Here is a 19,932-nt window from a genome sequence, read left to right as displayed (position 1 = left end):
CTCCCGCTCAGCCTTGGGCACAGTGAGTCCTTTGTGTGTGAGCACAGACCCCACTGGAGACAGGCAGCAGAGGACGGGGAAGAGGAGGCAGGAGACCTGTGTTCAGGTGACTCCCCAGCTATGTGATTCTGCTTTTTTCCCCATGGGTAAAAACAAGGTTGTTTGGACCTAATATCCCTAAGGTCTCTTCCAGATCTAGTTTTTTATGCATCTAAGATGTAGGATCTGAGTGTCTCCTTCCACACCTCCTTTGTTAATGCCACAACCCTGGGTGGTTCATGGCCAGGCTTAGCCTCGGTGGGTGAAATGGCTCCAAACCAAACCAAACAAAATGACTCCCCCCCCCAGAGCTGCCCCTTCTTTATCCTCTCGAGCCAGATGACCAAGAAGACCATCTCCCGGAACCTTCTCTTTGTCCCCGAAAGTGCCGGGCACCTAAGAGAGGGACTCAGGGTCAGGGCCCCCTCCACTGGGCCAGGGGTGGCCGAAGAGCCTGGGGCTCTGGCGTAGGATTTTCCCCAGCCCTTCAGGGGGCCTCCCCCAAGGAGCCTGAGGCGGGCACACCCTCCACCCAGTCACTCACCCTGGAATGTGGGAGAACCGGCTTCTAGCCCCAGGACGGCTCACATGCTCCCCTGCCCTGGGGGACACCTGGCTCAGGCTCCAGAGGGTGGGATGAGAAGGATGTTTGCCTTCACGGGGCTTCACCAAAGAAATGGGGCTGAGATAAGGAATCCCTATATGCTAGCACCTTATCTCCAAATATTAAGGTCTTCAATAGCCCAATAATGGGCGATTTTATGGAGGGTAAGCAATTTTATGAAGGGTAAGCAGGAAAGATGTTAGTCTGAGGTCAGTGCCTTGGAGGTGGAGTGGGGAGTTCTAGGATAGTGGTAGAGGAGCTGTGGAGTAAGCCTTCCCCATACCCTGCCAATGGCAGGAAGAGCCCGTTGGCCCTCCCCATGAAGCTTGCCCAGACAATGGCACAGCCTCATCCCTGGGATATGGGATGGCAAGAGCACTGTCTCCCAACCCTATACAGGGACAGGCACACCCAGCAGGACTGTTGGGTGGCAAAGGTGGTGAGCAGGGCAGGCACCACAACTGCAGACACCCAGGCTGTGCACGGTGAGAGGTCCCGAAGTAGTGGGCTCTGAGAGCAGCGGCCAGAGGAGGAGCTTCTATGGTGACCCTGTGCCATCACTGTGGCGATTATGCCATAGGTTTTTGTGCAAACAAGGCAAGACAGCCCCTGGTGTCAGAGCTGACAAGCCAGACACCGAGCTGGGGAGTCAGTGAGGCATCTGGGTAGCCCTAAAATCAGCCTTGCCTATAGCATATTGACAAAAACACCCCGGAAAGATTTATGGAGACAGTCTGCCATCGAATTGCAAGAGGAGATCCTACAGCCCTGGGCACCCGAATCCCTCTCCTCAGACCCCAAGTTCCCTCGCTGCTAGTGAAGCTCCTGGCGTGGCAGGGGACGGAGGCCCTCACCAGCCTGCCACCCGCTCACGGCCGTTCCCTAACTCTTGCTAAGTAAGAGCGAGAACAGATCTATTGAAGCCCTGGTGCGGGGAAGGCAGGAGGCCTGAATGCATAACCTCAAAGCCAAGGACATGGCCACACATGGAGACTTAGTCGGGAGTGCCTTGTACTGAAGAAAGGCAACTTAAATATATTTAAATATTTCTTGGTGACCATTCCCTCAAATCCAAGCTGCTAACTGCTGAGATTCCCATGCTGAAACCAGGAAATCAGAACACAGTGCCAAATTCTAAACCCACTCTATTCCTTATCCAGGATCAAAAGTAGGTGGGGCCCACTGAAGGATGGTGAGAAGGGCAGAGAAAAAAACATTAAAGTACACATTTTTTAAGCAATGGAACACATGAAGGGGAATGGCACTACAGGCAGGGAACGTAGCTGCCTTCACAAAACACTGGAATGAGGTTCATTTGCTGTAAGTGGGCTTCGACAATGCTGCCCTGTATTTTCTCATCTGCAGGTGTGGGACCCCCATCTCCTATGTCTGGGAGTTCCTTGCAGACAGAGAAGCACTGTCAGCCTCCGGGGCGCCCCCCACCCCCCCACCCCCCGCTTGTAACCTTCTTAGAACTTCTGTCCGCACAGAGGACACTTGTGGAAGTGGAAATTTCATGGCCACTCAGGTCGTAACTCCAACTTAAATACTTTTCACTTAAAAATATTTATTAAAATAAAGATTAAACCTGAAAAACATGAGTTACCAGAATACAGCCCTTTGCATAGTACTTTAAGAATCAGAGATGGGGATGAGAGGGGAGGGGAGGGGAAGGAAGAGATAAGAAAATCCTCTCTGCTCTTCCCAGACAACTGGGAGGAGGGAGAAGACTGTTCGCCTCCACCAAAGCTGGCAGCCTATACTGAGAGAGCTGTGGAAGGTTCTCTGGTCTCAGGACTTACTGATCCAGAGAAGTTTCCACCAGAGCAGAGGCCCAAGAGTCACAGACACCAAACCCTGAGAACAGATTTTCCGAAGGGTGTGGAAACTTCAGGAATTTGATTGGAGAACTGGAATTTGGGAACAGTATTCTGAAAGCCTGAAAAGTCAGAAGAGGCAGAAGTCATGCCCAGGAGCTTCTAACTGCCCTTGGGTGCCACGATCTGCTGGACGTAGTTGACAACATTGCTGTGGAGCTGGGGGGCAGTGGCCGCGAAGGTCTCCTTGGCAAGGGTCTGGGCTACCTTGCTGCCAGCCATCATCGCGTGGTACAGTGGAAGAGTGTACTTCTGCTTCCCCTACAAGAGACACACATACCCACGGCCTGAGCGGCCTGCTCAGTGAGTCGGCACAGCCCCAAACCCAGGGTCACCCTAACAGCCGGCCTGCTCAGGAGCCAAAGGGGATGTGGCTATCAGGGCTCGAACGAAGAGGGTCCCAGACAGGCATGCTCTTACTCTGGTATCTTCTTGGGGGCCAAAGATCCCTGCAGGTAGATCTTGGTATCCACTCCAATCCATGCTAGCACAGGGCAGGGGTGTCTACACTCTTTTTTTTTTTTTTTTTTTTGAGTAGGTTTAAGTAGGTTTCTTAGCGTGGAGCCCAGCACAGGGCCTAAACTCACGACCGAGATCAAGGCCTGAGCTGACAGCACATTAAAACAGAGGGCCGCGTAAGGCCCAACTGCAGGCAAGCACCGGAAAACCCACAAGTCAAATTTGCACCAGTGTGAGAATGCCATGTCGCAAATCTCCTCAAGTCCAGAGACTCAGAGAAGCCTGAGGAGGGGCTCGGAACACCTCCAGACAGGAACACAGCTCCCAGCGCCAATAGAGGGGGGCATCTGAGTGCTGCTTTGGACCCAGCCCCGTCCTGCCCCAGGCTCGGAGGCGCTCCGGCCCTCCCCCAGCAGGACCACTGCTGGCCTCGGAGCCCTCCCAGGTGGTGGGCTTCCCGAGGAAGCAGGCACCTATGGTCTTACCCTCCACTCACCTCTCTTGTCCTTGGGCCCCTCTCCCCGAGACCAGCCCTCAAGTCCCGCTTTACCCTTCTTCCCAGTGTGGGGCCTTCAGGCCTCACCAGATCATCTGCAAAATGCTTCCAACCCTGGAGGCTTCTCCCTGCCATGGCAATGCCTTCCCTGGCCACACTCAGGAAAATGACTGCTGAGTGCGGTCCTCTCCCATCCCCTCCGCCCACAGGACTATGCCTTACATAGCGGCCCACTGTGTGAGCCTGAAGGGGTCGAGGAGCTGGGGGTTCCCTACCTGGCTGTGCAGGAATTCCTTCACCTTCCAGAAATCTTCCTGGTAGTCATTCTTAAGGACAATGTGGCCCCAGCGTAGCCGGAGCTCTGCATTCTGGGAGTTTGAGATCTTTGGATATGTCTCTCCAAGTTTTTTCACATTCCCTGAAAAAAGAAAATGGGTTTTTAAAGGCTGTGTCATCAGAGCCACAAGCACGTGGCTACAGGCCTACAGGCCCTCCCGAAAGCCCCTGTGATGACATCAGGGAGGTTCCTGACCCCCCACTTTACACTCCTCCTGCTCATCTTATGCACGGGAAGGGAAATACTGCCTGACCCTCAAGTTCACCTTCATGTCTAAGGCTCTTCCACACAACTTCCCTGAATGTGATTACAGACCTTCTGTCGTCATCCCACTTACCTTCCAGGTTATCTCCCTAAAACACGCTGTGACCCCTTTTGCTCCCATCACCGCCCAGCTGCTGAGAACTATCTGGACTCCCACTTTTTCTCTTTCCAGCACCCCTGGAGGAAGGTTATTTCTGGCTGAGCGGCCACATGGCAGTAGTGGTTGAGACCATCCAGATCCCAAGCCTGCCATCCACTGGCTCTGGGACCTATTTCATCTCCTGTTACCTGCAGGGTCACCGTCACAGCCCCCAGGCATGAGCGGTCAGGAGGACTCAAGACTTCAGAATCACGTGCAGAGCCGGAGGGCGCAGTGAGCACTGGGCTGCGGGAGTCCCTTCCCCCCACCCGTGTGTGGGACTCCCAGCAGCCGTCGAGGTGCTCCCCGTGACGTGCTTGTGACCACCTGCCAGCACCCGGCAGTCGCCTGGGGGTGAGCATTGCAATGGCTTCCTCTGGGTCTCCCTCTCGCCCCTGATATCAAGCTCTGTACACATGGAACCTTGATATGCTGCGTTCATTTGCCCCACTTTTTCTTACCAGGGGGGAGAGGGGATTTCTGGAGGATCTTATCGAGGAAATAGACCAGCTGGTATGTCTTCCAGGTGGAAATGGCCACAGCTTCAATGGCCTTCATGTCCAGCTCCTCGGTCTCCCACAGCTGGGCCAGCTCTTCAGCGGGCTTCATAAGTGAGTCGCCAGGGGAAAGGTCAGGGAGGTAGGGGGGCCAGCCCGGGACATTCAACCACCGATCAAACTCAAAACCTGTTTGGTGGAAAGAGAGAGGGGCCATCGGAATTCTCTGGCAGTGTCAAGGTCAACTTGGCTCCAGCAACACCCATACCTCAAGCTCCTGTCTGCCTCTCTCGATCCCAAACTGCTTCTCTGATTTTAACAACACTTTCCCACACGACTACCTGCTCCAGCCAGGTCCCACTTCCACGGAGGCCCACAGACTGTTAACAGTCAGAGTGGACGGCCCGGCCCCTTTTCCTACTGTGACAGTAGTTCGCAGTCCAAATTAACACTGTGCTGCCAGAACGAAGTGGATAAAGGCTTTCCTAGCTTCAGTCAAGTTCACGTTCTCCTTCAGATGAGCAGAACAGCGTGGTGCCGAGGCTCCTGGGCCCTGGGACCGGGCTAGCTGGGCTCCTATCCCAGCCCTGCCATTAACTAGCTAGGAGGCCACTGGCACATTACTTCGCCTCTCTGCGCCTCCCTTTTATCTGTAAAATGATAAAAGGCAGGGGGAGAGGCCCTGCATTTGTTGGCAGTGGTGAGGATTAAATAAGCAAATATACAGGGTGAGTTTAGCAGGCTGCCTGGTGTGTAGGGAGCACTCAGTAATTATTAACTTTTATCAGCCACGGAGTCTCATGACCTTGAAGTGGGAGCCTCCAAGCAGAGAGTAGGTGCTCCAGGCCTGACCAACCCCGGCTGTCAGGGGAAGTGACTTTACCAGGCCCAGCACGGGTCGGGTATCTCCAGCAGGCAGCCTCGTCCACGACAGGCCACTGTCTACTCTTAGGGAGCAGGGCCTCCCAAGCTGAAATCAGGGCAGCCACGAGGCTTCTCTGGCACTCCGAAGGCCACAGAGGCAACTCCACGCTTGCAAGCTGGGGCAGCTGCTGGTCCTGTGGGCCTGGGTCATAGCTGGGGCGGCTACAGCTCCCGGGGCAGAGGTGGAGGTTTGGTTGTGTGTGTAGGTTTGAGAAAAATGGGGACAGAGAGGAGACACTGAGGGGAGAACAGTGGAGAAAAGGAGGCTGGGAGGAGCTGAGAGAAATCACTCTTGTGGAACAAGGCCTGGGACCCTGGGCGGGTCTGTGCCCCTAGGTGCCACTTACTGGAGGACTCAAATTTCAGGTTTCCGGCCCCGATCTTCGTCTTCCTGGATGGAAATTAGACATAATTCTCTACTATCTCCTAGTACCCTGTAGGCCAGCTCCTCTGCTCACCTGAAATGGACTCCACTCTCCTTTTCTTCAGCTCAGGGAAGTATTCCAAGTAGAATTCTAGAAAGTCCTCAGCTACAATACTTTGGAATTTGAATTCATTAACATAGGCCTGCAGGGAGGGAGGTACTTTTCAGTCATTCTGGATCCTATGGGGAGAACAGTCCCTCTGTGCCTCAGGTTCTCCTCCAACCCCCTGTCCCTTCCACCCCTGCCTCTACCCCTGTACTCTGGCCCGGCTGGCTTCTCTGCGCCGCCTCCTTCCCCCCTCATTTCTGAGTTGACTATACCTTGAGAAAACTGTCAAACTGATCCTGATCACCCACCAAGTGGGCCAGGTATGAGACAAAGCAGAAGCCTTTCTCGTAGGGGGTCTCGTTATAGGTATCATCCGGGTCGACACCTACAGAGAAAGCAGACACTTGTAACTTGTCACCGTCATTGTTCCTCTCCAGCTTCCTTGGGTTTGGCAAAGGCCAGGAAAGTCTCCAGATCTACCATGGCCTCTGTCAAGCGACTTCAAAGTTGATCTTAAAGGGTCATTAACTATGGACCTAATAAGAGGACAAAGAACCAGCCTTCCAGGGGAACTGGCAAGTTTCCTTATTCCTGGGGTTGCTTTGCTCCAGTGGGTTCCATGGACTCTTAGGACTGAGCACAGGGCTTGGTGCCTCTTCCAGGCCAGTCGGTCACCACCTACACTCAAGCGCCCCTCCCAGAACAACTGGTTGTTTCTACGAATGTTCTAGACCAAAATAAACTAATGACCAGGCTACAAGAAGTTCATTTTCATGGTCATTGGCATCAAGGAACGTAAGTTTAAATCACACAGACAGGTTTTAGATTAGTCATACATGGAACTAAAGAAAAATGTCAGAAAATAAAAACACATGACCTTGGACAAGTCATTTGACTTGTTGGGCGCTCACGTCTTCTGTAAAATAAGGCTAACGCTCGAGCTACACGACTACAGTTCTCACTTGATAGAAAAATCACGGCAAAGAGTCCTGGAAAGCGACAGGGGCCCGTACATGAAACTGGAAGGAACTCCTATCAGACTGGAATGGCTTCGGTTGAGTCTGCCTAGAGGTCAGGGAATGGCTAAAAGGGCTCTGGAGGGCTCCTCCTTCCCGAGGAGAGTACTCAGGGAGTACACTGATTAACTTGAAGCTCAAATAACTTGGGGCTCCAAGCTCAGTGCTGGGAAGTGGGGTAGTAAGACAGAGGCGTTTCCCAGACCGGGTTCGATCTTCACGCGGAGCTTGTTGAGTGGGTTCTCCTCGCCAGTGATGTCCATGTGCTGCCGAAGCAGAGCCCGCCCAGTCGCAGCTTCCAAGCACGTATAAGCAGAGCCTGGGGCAAAAAGAATCCTTAGGCCTCAACTCAAGAACACCACCCCCAAGAATAATTTCCAGACAAAAGAGGGTGTGCTGCCCCCTTGTGGCCACAAGAACCATGACAGATAACTGAAGATTCATATCCTCACCCCCCTGGGGACGCCAGGGCAACCTGGCCACAGAGAACCTGACTCAGCCCCTAGCTTCTGGTTGCTCTGGACTACAAATGACTCACTTTGCTCTGGCTGTCGGTCTCGCCCAGACATGATGAGGGAATCTCACCTTTTCCCATGATTGTTATCTTTCCCTATCTGTATATTTTCATTTTTAGAGATAGTAATTTGATCTATAAAAGCAAACTATTTTTCATTTGATCGTTCCAGTCAGACAAGAGAAACTGTCACCCCAAATTTTTCTAGTGGTCTCTACATCTCATTCTGGCTCTAAAAATGACCGAGGGAATGGTGGAGGGAAGGGGACCAGGTTTTGAACCAGCCACCTCTGCCGCTCATAGGGAGTTCTGCCTCTGGGTGAGGTACTCAATCTCTCTCAGCCTCAACTTCTTCATCTGCACAGTGGGCTGACAACATCTGCTTCGAGGATTCTTAGTGCCTGGGTAAGATATTCACAAACGGTCTCTTGTTCCATATACTCTGGATGAAAGCGTCCATTTGTACCAACTTTCTGGGAGGCAATGGACGATGTGTGCTAAAAAGCCTTTAAAATGTTCAGATCCAGAAATTACATTTCTAGGAATTTATCTTCCCTTACATTGTCTTAGATATGCATGAACATTTATATGTAAAAATATTTGTCAAAACATTCTCTGATTAGAAAACTGAAACTAATGGGGGCGCCTGAGTGGCTCAGTGGGTTAAACATCTGACTCCTGATTCCGTATCAGGTCATGATCTCAGGGTCATGAGATGGGAGCCCCCTGTTGGGCTCCACGCTGAGCATCGAGCAGGGAGTCTGCTTGAGATTCTCTCTCCCTCTCCCTTAGCCCCTTCCCCTGCTCACACCTTCTCTCTCTAAAAAAAAAAGTAAAGAAAAACTAAAGATAACCTAACAACTAGAAACTGAATATGTTAAGAAACATCCATACTATGCAGCTATAGAAGAAATTTAATGACTTGGGAAAATGTTCATTAACTTCATTAAGTTTTTTTTTTTTAAAAGATTTTATTTATTTACTTGTCAGAGAGAGAGGGAGAGAGAGCAAGCACAGGCAGAGGCAGAGGGAGAAGCAGGCTCCCTGCCGAGCAAGGAGCCCGATGTGGGACTCGATCCCAGGACGCTGGGATCATGACCTGAGCCGAAGGCAGCCGCCCAACCAACTGAGCCACCCAGGTTTTTAAAAAAAAAAGGCAGCTGGAAGGTTTGATGATTCACACACACATAGGAAAATGTCTGAAAAGACAGACATCGATGATCTCTGAACAGCGAGATTGTGGATAAACCTACTGTGTGTTCTTTCTCAGAGAGATCAAAATAGATTTTCATGTGAGAAATAATAAAAATAATACATGTTATATTTTTAAAGACCTGATATATAGCAGGTTTTCAATGACATAATGTTGAGAAAATATTTTAAAAGCACACCTGGGCTCCATGTGGGATTCTGTCCCCACCTGCTAAGTGGCTTGGGCAAATTTCTTGTGCTTTTTGAGTCACGGTGAACTCATACATAAAATGGAAATCCTATCTGTTTCATAGGGTTACTGAGAAATTGTTAAATGAGGTATTTTTAATAAGGTGCCTGTACAAAGTTGGCAGGTAGGTGTTCAAGAGAAGGTAATGATTGGGGCGTCTGGGTGGCTCAGTGGGTTAAGCCGCTGCCTTCGGCTCAGGTCATGATCTCGGGGTCCTGGGATCGAGTCCCGCGTCGGGCTCTCTGCTCTGCGGGGAGCCTGCTTTCTCCTGTCCCTCTCTCTGCCTGCCTATCTGCCTGCTTGTGATCTCTGTCTGTCAAATAAATAAATAAAATCTTTAAAAAAAAAAAAAAAAGAGAAGATAATGATTATAATGATCTTATGATTCATTTGTAAAATTAACTAGCCGTGTGGGTGAATGACCCTGGGCAGCTCTCCCCGAGGGGCTGCCTGGCTGAGCATCGAGTGAGGTTTCAGCTTAGCTGAGGGGTCCTTTCACTGTCGGGCCCCCTATCAGTTCATGCCACCAATACGCAGTTTCTGCCCCCGCCCCCCCCGCCACTCACCACCAACAACTTGGTGCCATGTCACTCCGTGGGGCTCATCCATTCAGAAGGGACTCTTGTCTAGAGTCGGTCCTTGCTGGCCTCTCACCAGAGCTTTCTGCACCACTGCCCCATCCTTCATGCCCACCTGTGTCCCGAAACCCCGAAGGAGACCACACAGCCTCGCAGATGAAAGAATGGGGCACGGGGTCCCTAGGAGAAGGCCGGCACCGGAGAGCTGGCTTACCAAAGAGGACAGTGGAGATCCTCCTCTGGGCATACATGGTGAAACCTTCATTGAGCCAGAATTCACCCCAGTTGGCATTAGTGACCAGGTTCCCGAACCAACTGTGGGAGATCTCGTGGATGATGACGTCGGCCAAGGAGCGGTCCCCTGCCAGCAGGCAGGGGGTGACAAAGGTCAGACAAGGGTTCTCCATTCCTCCAAATGGAAAGGATGGTGGCATGAAGAGCAGGTCATACCTGCCAAGAGAACAGGAGGTCACAGACAAGTCTCGGCTCCCCAGGGCAGAGACCCTGCCTCACTTCCTCAGGCAGCGCCCTCAGCCCTGAGAGACACAGCCACTGAAGAGGTGGCACCCAACCCTGGGCCCAGCGCTGAAATGACACCCAGCCTTCTCTATCCTCCAGCCAGGTCGCTGGGACCTCCTTTTCGCCAGGTTTTGCTCTCTCGGAGGTGGCTCTCGGAAAGCTGCTCCCTGTTCTCCTGCCAAGCAGGGTATGGCCGTATCATCAGTTCTGTCACGGTTAGCTCGCTGACGGCTCGCTTGGGGTCGCCAAGATCTAACAGAGCCTTTGATCCGAGGAGGCTAACATGGGAGTGTGTGGCTGCCTCCAGCAATCAGGAAAGGTAAGTCACAAAGGTCCCCTGACAGCGTTTCCCCATCTCCACACTCAGCAGCTAGAAGGCCCATTTTTAACACTTCAAGAACCTTCTCTCAGGGTCCCCTCCTCAGCAACAATGAAGGAGGCCTGGCTTCGCCCTTCCTCCTCTCCTCTACTTCTGGGATTGGGGAACTTGGTTCTAGGAGACAGAGGAGGAGAAGCAACACCAGAAGAAGAAGAGGAGGAAACCAGGGACTCAGTTTAGCCAAAGACATTGGAGTCAATGTCATACCACACCTTCCCCAAACGTAGGGTCCGAAAAGTTTCTCTCCTGTGGCCAGAAATTCTTCTATCACCCCGTTGTACTCCTCCTTGGCAGCGTCGATCAGGCAGGGCTCAGCCCACACGCGGCTCCTAAAGGCAAGAGCACAGAAAAAGCAGACTGGTGTTTGGAGGCCTATCATGGAGACTCGAGCCCAAAAGCACCTGGAGAAATGTGGCGGTCTCATATTTGAGCCACATGAATGTGACAGCGTGGCCAGCCACAGAGACAGAAGGTGCAAGGTCAGGTCGCCTGCGTGGGTCCGAGGCTGCTCGCCACACCTGATGAATGAGATCCCAGCGCCGTGTCGTGGCGGAGCTGGCTCCCGTGCACAGCAGGCTCTAACTCACAGCACTGTCCTGTTCTGTCTCCAGCAATGAATGTGACCTTGCAAAAGTCACTGACCTGGGCCTCAGTGTGCCCATCTGTAAAGTGGGTGGGGAAGATGAAAGAAGATAGCACGTAAGATAGCAAAGGGGATGGGTTCCAGGTGAGGAGGAGGGAAGGCTTCCTCTCTGCCCCTGTGGAAGCTCAGGAACTGTTCTAGCAGGAGAAGGAGCAGGTGCTCCCCAAGGAGCAGAAGCAGGGGCCTCGGAGTGGAAACTATACACGCAGGGGAGGAACCACCAAGAGTCTGGACTACTGGCACGCTCACCGTCAGATGGGGCTGGGGCAGGGAGGCAAGGGCGGGTACAGAGCCCTCGACACTCCAGTCACAGAGGGCCCGATACGCCATGTGACACAGCTGGCCCTTCAGAGCCATGACAGTATTTTATTTAAGATTTTTATTTATTTATTTGACAGAGAGAGACACAGCGAGAGAGGGAACACAAGCAGGGGGCGTGGGAGAGGGAGAAGCAGGCTTCCTGCCCATAGGGAGCCTTGATGCGGGGCTCGATCCCTTGCAGAACACCAAGACAAGGATGGAGGAGAAGGCAACATGCTACACATGTTGAGGCCAGTGGCCTCTCTCACTGCAGGAGTTTCTGTGGCACAACGGGGAGAGGTGCTGGATTCCCACAGGTCCAAGCAGTACATGGAGGGTGGGCAGGAGAAATGCTACTCTTGTAAGAAACTCGGCTAAGTAAGGAAGCAGAAGGTCATGTGCTAGGAGGGAGCGTGGAGTCAGTGAGCATGTTTTCTGCTTTGTTTTTGAGCTACGAGAGACAGGAACATGGTTAGGGTTGGAAGGAAAGAGCCAATGGGGGAGAAGGCTGCACATTTGAAGAGTGAGGGGTCAACAACGAGACAAAGCCCCACCAGATTTGGGGAGGGACCGAACCAATGATGGCTCAAAGGCAGAGATGTGGTTCCAACAGAAGCACGGACATCCCCCTTTGGAGTTCAGAGAGAGAAAGGGAAGGACGACAGCTGATGAAGATGACTTTTTACATGGAAAACAGGAAGCTGACATAAGTGTATCTGGCGAATTAAATATTCTCAATAAAGTAGGAGACAAGATCATCTGCTTGGAGGGAGGGTCTGATGTCTAAATAGGAAATTTAAAGGCAAAAGTCTTCCTTTAAGGAGAGGGAGCCAGGAAGATCAATGAAACGACCAGTGACCAATACTGAAGGCGACCAATACTGAAGGTGTATCTGTATTTAAGACGACATTTGTTCTATTTTTCTTGAAAACCACATGAATGTCTATTTCAACTTTTTAAGATTTTATTTATTTGAGAGAGAGAGCATGAGAGGGGTGAAGGGCAGACGAAGAAGCAGGCTCGCTGATAAGCAGGGAGCCCAAAGCAGGGCTCTATCCCAGGACCCTGGGATCATGACCTGAGCCAAAGGCAGAGGCTTAACCAACTGAGCCATCCAGGCGCCCCAAGCTACTTTAGCTTGCTACAACTAGAAGGCAAAGCCTAGGCTAGATGAATGGCATCCAAGTACTTCCTCTATCTCTCAAAAGAAACTGGGATATTCTCAGGCAAGCTGGAATTTTAACACCAGCAGTCTGGATATGCAAGGACTGGATATGCAATGGAAAAGCCTGGGTTGGCGTTCCAGTTCTGCCAGCGACGTGACTTTGTACAAGCAATGCGACCAGAAGCCTCAGTTTGCTTATCTGCGACACGGAGAAAACAGTAACCCCCTCAGTGAGGTTATGTGAGGGTTAGAAGAGATTATACATAAATCAGGACTAGAACATGCCCACGAGCTCTTGTGCCCGGGATTTTCCTCCCTGTGTTAACAGTGACTGGGACTGGTGGCCAAGTTTGCCAGAAGAGCCTCTCATCTAACACAGCTTCACAAGACCCTAAGATGTTCCCTGCGAGGCGAGGACAGTCGACCTGGAAGGGGGAGGAAGACATCATCACCAGTTAAATGGACTCTATCACTTGGACTAGTATACTATATTGTCTTTTTATTACAGAAGGCTCAGAAAAAAATCAGTATTTTTCTGGTGCATTTAGAATATTTTTTTCTTTCATTTCTCATTAATAGGTCACACTCTTGGGCATCTGGGTGGCTCAATTGGTTGAGCATCTGCCTTCAGCTCAGGTCATGATCCTGGGGTCCTGGGATTGAGTCCCACATCAGACTCTCTGCTTCTCCCTCAGCCCCTCCCCCTGCTCCTGATCGCTCTCTCTCTCAAATAAATAAAAAATAAATAAAATAAATAGTTCATTCTCTTACTAACAGAACCTTAGCAAGAGTAAATACTCTAAAATCACTTTCCTTTACTTCTCTATTTTCCGGTCAACCGCAACAATGACGCTCCTCTGCTTCCCTACTCCCCTCTCTATCAGAAAGACTGACCTTCATGACGGAGAGGTCTTTCGGGACAGGTACCATTCTCAGTGTGTGTGCTGGAGGCAGATGCCAGTGGCATCCCATCTCTCATTCTCGATGAAGCCCAGGAACGAAGATTCATGATCTGAGCAGGGCTACTGAACCCAGCTATGAGGTCTGATACCCATAACCAATGCGGTCAAGGTCAGCACCGCCTCCAGGACTGGAGAGCAGGGTGGCAGCAACAGAGCGAGGCAAAGTGCCACAGCTTTACTGCCCAGCCTTTGGGCATTTTACCACAGGATTACACTCAACCGGCAGGTGATAAGAGAGCCGGAGAAACTGATACTCCCGGTCAAGTTTCTGTTTGCGGGAAACCTTACAAAATCCTTATTCATCTCCATTAAACTCATCTAACTTCGCGGAGGCATCTCTGCCACCACGGGTTCAGGTGTATGTATCTGCAGAGGAGAAGGAACTCCCACTTTCCTCTCCAGAGGCCAACGAGATCAGAGTGTACATTTCCGGGAACTACGTCCGTGCTAGAGAAAATGGGGAGATTTGGTACAAAGACTAAAAAGCAAATATAATTGCTAGAGGGGAATTCAGAACTAAAAGATCCTAACAGAGATGAGTCTTCTAGAACTGCTGCCTTGGTGCCAACCACAGGCTACGAGGTGGCCCAGGACAGGAGCTCCTGCCACTAGTAGGACTGACGACCTCATTCCAGACAGCAGGATGAGAAGTGGAGCGGGGCAGAGCGGGGAGAGCCCACCCTCCCTCTGGACTCATGCCACACGCTTCTGGGCTGCGAACAGGCTGTCCATTCAGGGCAGTTGCGAGGGTGTCCCAGAACCATCCCAGCTGGGCCAGTGGTCAGTCAGTCTGACCTGGCCTGTGGGGGTCTTTGTCTCCTACCTGGGTCCAACTTCGGCCGACACCAGATCTCCGATGGCCAAAGCTATCAGATAGGAGGGGATGGGATGACACATCTCAAAGAAGAACTTATTTGGGCCTTTCTTCTCCCAGGTGTTAGCACTCATCACAGCTGTGAAGCCATCTGGAACCTGACAACAGAGGAAGCTTAGGAGATTTTATCCAGAGAGAGTGTCCTTTTGATTCGCTGGAAGAACAGCATGGCTGGCAACCCGCATGGTGACAGCCACCACCGGGAGCCTGTCTTAGAGAACACAAAGGTTTCCAGAGACTGAACTTGTGCTAGGCTGATGGGATTTGGCAAAGATAAAATATTTGTAGATGGAGGAATTTTGCAGACGTCCACTGGATGGATGTTAACAACTGAGCAGTTGAAATGTGACGAGATAGATCTAAAATTTTCCAATCCCAAGGGCAGGTTCACTTAACCTTAATCCTCTTACCTCAACAAGAGCTGAATATGTGCATTTCACTGCAGGAGTGTCGAAGCAAGGGAAGAAGGCCCTGTTCAGCACAGCCTGACCCTGGGTATAGACAAAAGGCTTCTTCTTTCCTGCAGTCTGCTCGGGAGCCAACCAGCAAACCTAAGAGAACAGAACATTTCAAAACTGACACCCCTTATGTGAGCTCAGTCCAGCCAGAGAAAAGGAGCTGGCTGGCAGGGGAGAATGTTAGGTAATCTTTACGATCCTGCCAGCAGTTTGGTCCTGACTAGGAAGTTCTCTCCTACTGTGTATTTAATCCACCCTGGAACCCACGCCAAGGTATTGACATCCACCTCCCATAGTAGAAACACCACAAAGGCTTTATTTCTCACTGTATCCCACTGGGTATCTTTAAGAATTCCAGACACGGCCTCTGACCCTGGCATCCTGTCTTCCTCCCCTGAGTCCTTTATGGTATAGTAGTTTCTCATTAAAAATCAAACAAAAACCAATTGAGCAGCAGCTGTATTTGAACTTGAGATAAGGGCCACAGAAAAGCAGAAGGAAAGTGGGAGGAGTCTCCATTCTGAACAACGTTCTCCATTCCTGAAACTTACCCTTTCAGAATAAATGTATTTTTCCATCACAGGCATTGGCTATATGTTATTTAAATTTCTTTTGCAGATTTTATTCTTCAGCAATCTCTACTCCTAACATGGGGCTCAAACTTACAACCCCAAGATCAAGAGTTGCATGCTCTACTGACTGCGCCAGCCAGGCCCCCCAAACTATACATACTTCCTACATCACTCTAACTTGAGGGAGCAGAGGCTATGTCAGCACCAAATGCCACTTAGAATTTAGGAAAGGATTCAATAATTCTGGCAAGGTTTTAGAGGGGAAGCAAAACTTTCTGGGTTTAAAGGTGAGTAGGATCGAGATGGTCAAAAAGGAAAGGAGAAGACATTCTCAAGGAGGTAGACAGCAATATGAAGAAGGGAATGGATGGGCCATCCTTGGGAACTGGAGGTATTTCAGATACAGAGGTGGGAGGCATGCCTTGGCAGGTGGACTGAAAGGCTTTGAACATGGGTATTGGAGACCTACTTTAAAGAGGCATAAGGACACCACGTGGAGATGTTGGGTTTTTCTTTGCTTGAGTTTCTTTTGTGTGTGTGTGAAAATTTAATGAGCCTCCTTCCAAAGGGTATAGTACAGATGGAAAGGAGGAGAACGGAATACCAGAGTGGAAAAACCAGCACTACTTCGGCCAGATGAGTGAGGTCATCATGAAACAGTCACAAATCATGTTGATACCATGTACTCGGAATGCAATGCGAAGACAGCACTTTACCTTTGTGACATTCCACTAAATTTTGCAGTGAACCTGAAGCTGCTGAAAAAAATAAACTTTTTAAATTTTTTTAACAACTCTAGTCTGATCATGGGAAAAAAAAGACAAATTCCAATAGAGAGGCGTCCTAGACAATACTCCTCAAAACTGCCCAGGTCATCAAAAACAAGGAAAGCCTGAGAAATTGTCATAGCCAAGGGGAGCCTTAAGATATATGAAAGCTAAATACACTGTAGTATTCTGGATGGGATCCTGGAACAGAAAATGATACTAAGTAAAGCCTAGGAAAAAACTGAAAACAAACAAACAAAAAACTAAACTTCAGGGGCGCCTGGGTGGCTCAGTTGGCTCAGGTCATGATCCCGAGGTCCTAGGATCAAATCCCAGATCAGACTTCCTGCTCAGTGGAGAGCCTGCTTCTCCCTCTGAAGCTACTCTCTTTCTCTCTCTGTCAAATATAAAAAATCCTTAAAACAAACAAACAAACAAACAAACAAACAACCCAACTATGAACCTTAGTTAATAATACTGTATCAGGGGGCGCCTGGGTGGCTCAGTGGGTTAAGCCGCTGCCTTTGGCTCAGGTCATGATCTCAGGGTCCTGGGATCGAGTCCCGCATCGGGCTCTCTGCTCAGCAGGGAGCCTGCTTCCTCCTCTCTCTCTCTGCCTGCTTCTCTGCCTACTTGTGATCTCTCTCTGTCAAATAAATAAATAAAATCTTTAAAAAAAAATAATACTGTATCAGTATTGGTTCATTAATTGTAACCGATTATATCATACTTACAAAATGCTAATAGAGCAATCTGTGTATGGAAGGGTATAGGAAAACTCCATTACTATCTGCTCACTTTTTTTGTTAATCTAAATTGTTTCTAATTTAGATTAAATTTGCAGGGGGAGGGGCAGATGGAGAGGATGAGAAAGAATCTCAAGCAGGCTCCACGTCCAGCACGAAGCCCAATGCAGGGGCAGAGCTCAATCTCACAACTCTTAAGATCATGACCTAAGCTGAAATCAAGAGTCAGCCACTTAGCCGACTAAACCACCCAGCACCTCTCAACTGCCTTTAATCATATTATTGAAAGAAATTTAACGAGCTAACAGTAAGACTAACACACAGTATTCACTAGGTACTAGGCACTATATTAAGCACTTCTATAAAGACAACTCATTTAACTTTTGTCAAGTTCATAAGTACTAGTCATTCCCTCTAGCGTGCCATAATTCCTTATTCTTCATCTTTGAAGTTTTTGGGGGGTTTTGTTTATATGACATAGAGGAGAGAATGAAGGAGCCTGGTAATACAAGTATTTCCACTATGTAAGAAAGAGTCTCAACTTAGGGTGGGGCTGTAATGTACAGTGATTAAGGTGAGTGTCCTCCCTCGGGATGGTGGCAATGAGAAGAAGGAATAAATGCGGGTTTCTTTAACGTAGATCTTCACAGTGCAAAGTGCGGGTGTCTGCTCTTACGTCTCTAATGAAGGCTATTTAGTACAATTTGAGGTGCCATTTTCAGTAGGTGATTTCAGAGACGGCATGACGTTTCCAGTTCCCCTGTTCAATTCCTAGTTCCTGCCCCAAACCAGAAGCTAGCACATAACAGGGCAACCAAACGCATTTACCAATGCTATGTTATCCCCAGAGGGCACTGGGCTTTTCCTTTGCCTTAGAGGTCAATTTACATTGCTTTGGACTTTTCATTTTTTAAACAAGTTCTATCATGGGTTCCTTTATTCCCTGAATAAAGACGGAAACAGAACCGGAAACAGTCCTTTTGGCCAGCTCTAAGAGTGAAAGGAACTGCTAGCTAGATAAGTAAACTTTGATTGTAGGCAAGCAGCCTACCCCTGGAACTTGTAACTCACTCTGCCTGAGACATGACTTGCAACCACGGCCTCAGGACTCCTTATGAAGGAGTTCCAAACTCTTACAACTGTAAGCCACATAACCACCCATCCTTCTAGTTCCAGTATTTGTCCCACACCCCAAAAACTTAATATTTAAGAGTCGATCAATATTTAAGAATCAACCAAGAATAAGAACAGGACCAACTTACTACAAAGCCTAGAACACTCTAATTCCAGTTCTCATTTTTACTCAAATTCTTCCATTACACCGATCTAGGACTTCTCATAAGAAAACAAAATAACTCTCTGGGGTTCAGAGTTACTTCAGCCTGTGGCACCGCAAGAGCAAGCGGACAAAGGGCTGAATCGGCACTCAGAGCTAATTAACCGGCTTTGTCCCCGGCTGCTAGAAAGGAAAAACGAAGTAACTCATTATCAGGGACCTAGGCCCCAAAGCCCGGTGACACGTTAAATTCGATTTATAAAGAGTCGGTGATCCAGAAAGCCGCACAGGATAGGATTTCCTCTGCAGGCAGAACCGGCAGCCAGACAGGGCGGTGTGTGAGAAGGAAGCAGAACCGTTGGGGAGGCAGGAAGGGCGGAAAAGACGGAGGTGCACAGCTCGGAGGCTGGCCCGAAGCCAGAAGACGGAGATCTGGGCAGCCCCGGAGGGAGAGAGGGCGCGGAGGGTGAGAGGGCGCAGACCGGAGAGCTCCGGGACCCCTCCCGGCAACGGCGGAAGCATCTTCTCTCTCTTTGAGGGTGGGCCTGAGTGCGGGTCGGGAGACCAGCAACGAGGGGGAAGGGCGGGCAGGAAGGAGCCGAGTGAGGCCGCGGCGGGGCAGGGACCCGGGGTCGAACTCACCCCGGGTCCCTCCCCGACGCGGTAGGTGAGCAGAACCTGGAAGCGCTCGCCGGCCGGGCAGGGCTGCGGGAGGGCCACGCACAGGGCCTGGCCATAGTGCGAGAAGGGCTGCGTGTGGAAGAGCACGGGCTCCGCGGGCGGCTCCTTCGAGCCGGGCCGCTGTCGCCGCAGCGCCGCCGCCGTCACCTCGAGGCACGGGTGCGAGTCGAGCCGCAGCTCGGTGGCGCCCTCGGGCACCAGGCAGCGCAGTTCCAGGACCGCGGTGCCGCTCAAGCCCCGGCTCCCGGGGCCCGGCCCCGGAGGCCCGAACTCGGCCCGCAGGTCCAGGTGCAAGTGCAGCATCTGGAAAGCCCGGAAATTGGAGGCCGAGGCCACGTCCACCGCCTGCGCCGAGTGCAGCGGCCGCGGGGGCGCGCAGCCGTCGCTCCGAGGCCCGTCGCTCCCCATGATCCCGCAGCGCCGCCGTTGAACGACTGTGCAGGGAGCTCACCAGCTCGCGGACGGCCGCCGGGAAGCCACGCCCCGAGCGCGCCGGGCCGCCGCAGGCCAGGCCCCGCCCCTCCCCGCCGGCCCCGCCCCGCTCCGCCGGTCACGCCCCCAGAGAGGCCCGAGCTGGGTCGCGCCCCTCTCCAAAAACCTGAGACCTGACCATACCTCACCATTGCTCTGCAGGTCACCCAATTAACAGCTTTATACGAAGTACCTCAGGACCTTGGACAAAAAGGTATTTTGTGGAATATTTTGGTCCACATTTGTCCCTACTCATCCTACTGCGATGCTTCAGTACTCTTTGTGGCACACCTTTCTCTGCTGACGTTGCTTTCCCTAATCTTGCAGGAAGGTAGCAGGATGTACATTGAGCCCTGAATTGGAAGTGTCTGAGTTCAGGATCTCACATTCTGCGCTGAACCAATCAGTAGGACAGTGTGTGTCCTTGGGCATATCACCTCCAACAAAGATGGATCTCTCCA

At 50.9% G+C, this 19,932-nt stretch overlaps 1 protein-coding gene and 1 long non-coding RNA gene across 2 annotated transcripts; one reads left to right on the top strand and one right to left on the bottom strand.

The window, feature by feature from the left end:
- Positions 1-2,190: 2,190 nt before the first annotated feature.
- LOC122918789 (arginyl aminopeptidase) lies at positions 2,191-19,440 on the bottom strand. Its single transcript, XM_044267599.1, has 11 exons — positions 18,962-19,440; positions 14,911-15,051; positions 14,450-14,598; positions 10,769-10,885; positions 9,873-10,108; positions 7,331-7,444; positions 6,382-6,494; positions 6,095-6,203; positions 4,677-4,901; positions 3,751-3,893; positions 2,191-2,781 (listed from the first exon to the last, which is right to left on the bottom strand). Exons 1-11 carry the CDS (start codon positions 19,406-19,408, stop codon positions 2,623-2,625), a joined length of 1,953 nt encoding a protein of 650 aa, XP_044123534.1. The 5' UTR covers positions 19,409-19,440; the 3' UTR covers positions 2,191-2,622.
- LOC122918790 lies at positions 18,802-19,929 on the top strand. The gene is made up of 3 exons (XR_006386680.1): positions 18,802-18,858; positions 19,634-19,685; positions 19,799-19,929. It is a non-coding gene; the product is annotated as an uncharacterized LOC122918790 (long non-coding RNA).
- Positions 19,930-19,932: the final 3 nt, after the last annotated feature.

Source organism: Neovison vison, chromosome 10, assembly GCF_020171115.1.
Source record: "Neovison vison isolate M4711 chromosome 10, ASM_NN_V1, whole genome shotgun sequence".
NCBI classification, from domain to species: domain Eukaryota; kingdom Metazoa; phylum Chordata; class Mammalia; order Carnivora; family Mustelidae; genus Neogale; species Neogale vison.
The sequence above is the reverse complement of the archived record's forward strand: the minus strand, read 5'-3'. Positions and strand labels throughout refer to the sequence as shown.

Bases quoted from the DNA above. Each gene is read 5' to 3' on its own strand.
- LOC122918789 (XM_044267599.1), bottom strand. From the start codon at position 19,408: ATGGGGAGCGACGGGCCTCGGAGCGACGGCTGCGCGCCCCCGCGGCCG. The intron at 15,052-18,961 runs GTGAGTTCGACC...CTGTTCTCTTAG, and splicing joins GCGTCGGGGAGGGACCCGGG to GTTTGCTGGTTGGCTCCCGA. The intron at 3,894-4,676 runs GTAAGAAAAAGT...TTCTTTTTTCAG, and splicing joins GAAATCCCCTCTCCCCCCTG to GGAATGTGAAAAAACTTGGA.